The 6,606-nt window shown below is 30.5% G+C and overlaps 1 protein-coding gene across 1 annotated transcript in view; it reads right to left on the bottom strand.

Annotated features, from left to right (window-relative positions):
* Positions 1-1,386: 1,386 nt before the first annotated feature.
* LOC105622998 (guanine nucleotide-releasing factor 2) overlaps positions 1,387-6,606 on the bottom strand; it is a 9,019-nt gene continuing 3,799 nt past the window's right edge. The window contains exons 6-16 of the mRNA XM_012204400.1: positions 5,731-6,050; positions 5,419-5,626; positions 5,085-5,108; positions 3,695-3,890; positions 3,337-3,580; positions 2,988-3,231; positions 2,830-2,844; positions 2,550-2,724; positions 1,816-2,460; positions 1,600-1,731; positions 1,387-1,525 (exon numbers count right to left, since the gene is read on the bottom strand). Of these exons, the coding sequence (XP_012059790.1) occupies positions 1,387-1,525; positions 1,600-1,731; positions 1,816-2,460; positions 2,550-2,724; positions 2,830-2,844; positions 2,988-3,231; positions 3,337-3,580; positions 3,695-3,890; positions 5,085-5,108; positions 5,419-5,626; positions 5,731-6,050 (2,342 nt within the window). The remainder of the gene's footprint in view (positions 1,526-1,599; positions 1,732-1,815; positions 2,461-2,549; positions 2,725-2,829; positions 2,845-2,987; positions 3,232-3,336; positions 3,581-3,694; positions 3,891-5,084; positions 5,109-5,418; positions 5,627-5,730; positions 6,051-6,606) is intronic.

Below are 6,606 nucleotides of genomic sequence, written 5' to 3'. Positions count from 1 at the left end.
GTGTGTGTGTGTGTGTGTGTGTGTGTGTGTGTGTGTGTGTGTGTGTGTGTGTGTGTGTGTGTGTGTATGTTATGCGTTTACTATTATTACAAAAAAATATAAAGTATAATTTTGCGAAATAATAAATTGAAAAGGATAAAAAGGCGGATTCATTCACTTGATTCATTCTTTAAGATGACACATGCAAACTGCTAAATTATTATGGCAAAATTTCTCATACCTTATATCTATGTAAAGCTGTATCAATAGCTGTTAAATATTAAAAGAAGCAACAAAAATACAAAAATGCAGCATATTTTCAACAGAGAAAAAATGAATTCGATTCTTTCCTTTGATCTACGGAATGTATAAATAATAATAATTAGTGTTCAATTTTGAAAAGATTACACTGGGATTTTTTAAGAGAACTATCTATATAACTATGGTAAGTTATTAAATTAAATCAAATTCGTATTTAATTTATTTTTTGTTATTTAGTTCATATTTAATTCACCTAATCGCTAAGTAAGTCATGTGATTTAAAGCTGAAAGCTTGGAGACCTATTAACAAGTTGCCAACAAAAAAGTGTTTTCTCTATCATCATATACAATAGTATATGTAACAGTTGCGCTCAGTCGTACCATGTGTCCCAATACGCGCGTACTAGAGCGCAAACGCGAGACTACAATGGCCCTACATTAATCAACGTAATTGGTGTTCATCCTTGTGTAATCAACAGTGTTCTGTTGACGCTCAAAAATTCGCTTACCTACATAAAGCTAGAAATGGACGTTCACACACATTTAAATAAATTAAAAAGAAAAAAAAAGAACACGTACTACTTTATACAATTCACTAGCAAAGGTAAATAAATAAAATATATCTAGAATAGCTGAAGATCGGGGTTTCTTTCATTAACATTATGATAAACATCGTTACAGCTTGTAGTTAAGTATATAGATTGCATATTCTCATACGTTATTAGTAAATACGTTATGTTGATTTGTAGTAAACGGAAAGATTGTTTAAAATGCACTGGATTAAATATCAAGTTTACTTACGTATCGAAATTTTCTCTAATCAATCCGAGTTTTGGCGTTTTGATTTCTGATTGATGCTCGCAAGTGTAATGTTAAATAACGCGTCATATTGAATGTGCTAAATATGGAGTTCACAGTTTTGCATACTAAAATTTTCACGTGATTTAATAATATATAAGACAACCTCACAGAGGCTGTCGAATGGGATAGGGATAGACTCGCTAACCCTTTCACCGCTCTTAGAGCGTTCTAGAATTTTTCTTGTTTATTTTTTTCCGCAAAAAGTATATACCTACGTAAATATAAACTTCCTAATTCATCGTTTCAACCTTTCGAGACGCAGGCAGTGAAAGGGTTAGGTATATTCTAGTTTTGCGGCTGTGCTTTCTTGCCACCACGTGGCTTGATGCTCTCGGAAATTTGCCACATCGCCTCCTCACAGAGGAAATCACTGAAGTTGTTGAAAAACGTCATAATGCGTTCGTGTTTCTTGAAAGAGTACGTGCTGTAAATAATAATCATTTATAGTAATATTTATAACATTAAGATTTATTAATGATTTGTAGTGCAAACACTTACCCTTTCTTAAATCTTTTCATATTTTCAACAATATTAAATTGTTGCCATCTCTTGGAGAAATTTATAGTGCCATCTGGTAATAAATTACTATTTCCAATATGCACAAATGTAAGATCTTGCAAAACAAGTCCGCTGAAATAAGAGAAACATACGTATATTCTTGATAGATGAAATTTTTTGTATTTTTTGAGCAACAACAAATATTTATACTCTTACATGTAAGGAATACATGGCGGTTGTGTTTCTGCTAGAGCTTGTCTATAAGCTCGGAAGCTACTAGAGCTATCAATAAGAGCACAATATTCCTTGAGACCTTCCGTAATGTGCTTTTGCCATTCAAGTCTCCTAATAGGTGCACTATCTAATGCAGATAATAATGCGAGATAGCTGTTAAAATTATTAATTTTCCTAAGATGCTTCATTATTTTAATGAACTTTACGACATATTTTTCCCTATCCTTCGCTTCATTTTCTAATCGATGTTCTAATATTCTAGATCGTGCCCAATATGACATTTTATTAAAATGTTCAGTAAATCTTGTAAGATTCGGACTTCTCTCTTCATTCTGTTCTTGCGCCCAAATCAACACTTCCGGAATTTCTATTTTCATAAACAAATCGGCATCAAGTAGTGTCATTTGTTCCGCAATCTGTTCGCTTTTAAAATCTAATAAGGAAGCTTGTTTCGTTGTAACACTTAGAGACGAGAGAATTGGTTGTGCTGCTTGTAATTGCTTCATAGTGTGCTTCTCTAAAATTTTAACTCGCAACGCTTTGGCCATAGTAAGATCTCCGCTGCACACTAATTGCTGTACAAATTCCATTAAAGTTTGCAAAAGAATGTCATCAAGATCAGATATTCTGTAAATAATTAGTTATATTATAAATCGCAATCAAACTTATAAGAATATGCGCGCGTAATTAATATAGATAACAGAATCTCTACTTACGTTAAATCACTTACGACTCTAACAAGTAAAGAAAATGCTTCACGTGCGGCTCTTTGTTTAACAACATCTGGAGAACATGAAAAACGTTGATGACGTCTATGTAGTTTACGAATTAATTCTAATGGTTGTATGAAAGTTCTATATGTCGTTAAAAACGCTTCTTGATACAGGAAATCTGTAAAAAGTGCATTGTTTTTATTACAATTGAATTCATCCGTTTATAATTTTTATTTATCATTTTTTATATGCAATATTGTACTTTAAATATTTCATTAATTACCTGATTCTTTTTCATCTATGCAGCATGAAAAGATAAATAAATAATATAATAAAGTATATTTTAAAAAATTATATTTTAATTTTAATAAAATTAAATTATTCATAAAAATTTTAAGCTTTATATCTCTTAAGTTTAATGAATTAAGAAAAAGTATATACCATGTTTATTTGCTTTTGTCGCGTGGATTAATAATGCATCCGGATGTCCACCACGTATATCTGGACCTTCTTCATCTGGTTTTTTTAATACTAAGTATTTGCTAATATCTAATTCATCTAAAATGCTATCATCTTGATCAATATCTCTTAGCTCAAGAGTATTTTCATCAACTGATATGGAAGAAAGTGCATTACTAGCAGGTCTAGACGATGATAATACTGTATCCATAATAACATTATTATTCTGAAATAAAATGATTACAATCATATTAATACTTAATAACTATTATACAATTATAATTCTATAATAATAACAACGCAATAGTAAAATTATTACATTAATGTTTACCAATTTTACTGGAGTGGAAGGTGCAGGATCTTTCTTTTCATGTATTGGTTCCTCCGTTTTTAGAGGTGTTGACGTCACAAGAGGATCCGAATTATGAATACTCTGCATGCTAATGGTCGGTTTTGGTGATATTGGTGGAGGTGTAATGTTTGATTTAATGGAACGAGATCTCTTTGGTGGTAATGCCGGAGGCAGACTAGAATTATTTGTCTCTACTAAGCTTGGCGTCGTAGTTATAGAAAGGCTAGATAAAATACGACCTCATGATGATTCTATTTTCTTTAACAATATGCTAAAAGTATCTTTATAGAAAAAGTAAATAATGATAATAAAAACGATATAACTTATAGAATAATACCTTGAGTTATCGTGTAGAGCAGTCACAGTGTGTGTCATGAAGGAACACGATTGGGTTGTAGTAAGAGACATCTCATGTTGCTGCCATTCTGCTTGCATGGAATTGTAAGCTGCTACAGAATGACGGGTACCAAGACCAGAGATGAAATCATTATTACTATGGGAGCAGTTCCCGAACATCTCCATGTATGCCATAACTGAAATACGTGCAAGTAAATAAATTAACATAAATTTCATTTAAAAAAAAATCACTATTGTTATTATAAATTATTCTATAAAAAACCTACTCTATAAAAAAAGGATTTTTTAAAATACAATCGATAAATGCAAGCACGAGATGTGTACTGCAATAAAATATTAAAACACGGGTATATGTATGGATTGCATGAAAACACTGAAACTGATGCACAAACAAATCTTGTGTATTTATTATTTTGATTAAGCGATGTGTAAAAATGAAAAACTCACTGGAATGAAAGTGAAATCTTTTAAACAACATTTTACGTATAACTGTAGATATTATATCCACTTGTTACACTCAATTTGTGCTATTGCACAATAGAAACAAATGCTCTAGTAATTGTAGACTTAATTAAAAATATACAAATTAAGAAAGCTTCACATTAACACACAATTCTTATACTTTAGTATTCACTGCATTCTTTAATTTTAAGTCCGTTTATCTTAACGTAAGAAAGGAAACTAAACTTTAAGTCTTCAACAGCTGATGAAATGTATTAACTGAGTATTAGTGAGAGAGGTCAAAATAATTAGAAAAAGAACACGCCTACATAAACTCGCTAGAACTGCCTTTCATTCATCTATATTAATGAATTGTATAAAATCCGCAAAATTGTTCACATTTTAAATATTAAAAATGTATTATATCTATTCTTAAATTACATAATAAAAATGTAGTTTTTAATGTATAATATAAAATCTTAGGTAGACCAAATGTGGAAAGAGATTGCAATATAAAATAAATAAATAATATTAACGGTATTAATCATTGTGTTAATATGTGTATACAATATATTGATGTATATGATATTATAGATTATACCAATCAAAAAATATATTTTTCAATTAGTATAATATTCAACATCATAGCAAAAACTTCCGCATTATTATATTCTATCTATTATATTAAATTAAAAGTAAGCCAAGAATAAGCTGCAATTATCAATAAAAATTCAAGCTCAATATCAAACAATATCATATTTTTAAAATATTAAAGATAAGAAAAGAAATATAATAATTAATAAAAATAGAACAGTAAACATGCCGCAAGAGAAGCCTGGAATGTAAATATGTGAAACATAGGATATTAACTTAGCGTGAAAATGTTTGCCGAAGGGGTAGTTGAATTATGTGGGCAGGATCCCACTTACCAGAATATGCCACTGATTGGAACACTGGGGGATACAAAACATTGCATCAGTTTTAATCTACTATCAAAAGATAATTTGGAATGCCTAATATTATTTTATTTGGAATCATTTGCGTATTGATAGATTGTATTAATTAAACATAAAGATTATAATTATGCAAAATTATTACACTAGCTCGCGAGGAGTATTTATTAATGCGGTATTTTTCAAAATTCGTGTATCTTAAAATTGACAGTGAAAAAATAAAGCAATCAATTATCAATGTTATTAAATATTCTGTTGATGTCTTTTATCTCATTACCGATATTAATAATTAATAAAAAAGATTACTTACTATGCCGCTTCTTTAGAGGCAAAGGAGGTGGTTTATTGATATCCAGACTATCTCCGTTACTAGTATGCAAAGTGCAAGTGGATAAATGCTCATTTTCTGGTACATTATCATACTGCGACGGCTGTCGTTCTTTTCTTCGCTTGGATCGCTTCTCTGGCAATGCTGGAGGCGCTCCATTAGAATCGGATGTAACTATCGATTCCATTTCCTGTATACATCATAGATACATCAAATAATTAAATTATTAAAAAATTTAGAGCACATAAAAGTAAATAAAAATAAAACAAAAACATAAAACATAACAACACCCACATTTACCAGTTTCTCTAATAAAGCTGGGTCCCCATTTCCAGACATGTTAGTCGTGCTAATAGTACTTTTGGAACTACTCATCGTCTTCTGTGTAAAAATAGAGCCGTTACTGTCCGATGATAATTTGGTCTGAGAAAACGACTGTTGCTGTGCACTATACGATTGAGAATTATAACTAATGCTGCTCTGCTGCGACGATCTCTTGGATGTCAAGCTGGACGCGGTGGTATAACTTTGGGATGAACTTCGTTGAGAATGCATAGAAACAAAGCCTGATTCCTGCGTTTGTGTAGATAATCGCTCCATCTTTCCTTCTATACCTAAAACAAAATTAATTTAAAACAAGCTTATTCAGAATCTAAAAAGACATCATAAATAAATTCACAAAAGTTGTGAAGTTTTCTTACGAAAAAACATTTTAACATTTTCCCAACTAAAATTAGATCTACGTGACATTTCACAAAATATCTATGTTACTACTACGATAAATGAAAAAAAGAATGCTATTTCACTTAATTTTGCTGTGCTTTGAGTGAAGATCTATACGATACTGTTTATTCACGCGGCTGGAAGGTTGATGATACCTACGCAACTTGTTCCACTAACTATTTTCAGAATTCTTGCATAATTTTAGCATCGCATTTTTTTTCCTTTTCCAATGTTTGTAAATAATTGAAAATACTTGAACTAAAAAAGTTATGTAACTCAACAACAAAAACGATAAATAATTTTTAATGTTCTATTAATTTATGTTACTGAAATAAATTTTTCTTAGCTTGTTATTGCAACATATATGTAATTTTAATTATTAATTGACCAATATTACTAATTAATCAATTCTCTCTCTCTCTCTCTCTCTCTCTCTCACACACACAC

The sequence above is a fragment of the Atta cephalotes genome (assembly GCF_000143395.1).
Source record: "Atta cephalotes unplaced genomic scaffold scaffold00052, whole genome shotgun sequence".
Lineage (NCBI taxonomy): Eukaryota > Metazoa > Arthropoda > Insecta > Hymenoptera > Formicidae > Atta > Atta cephalotes.
This window is presented reverse-complemented; position numbering and strand designations above follow the sequence as displayed.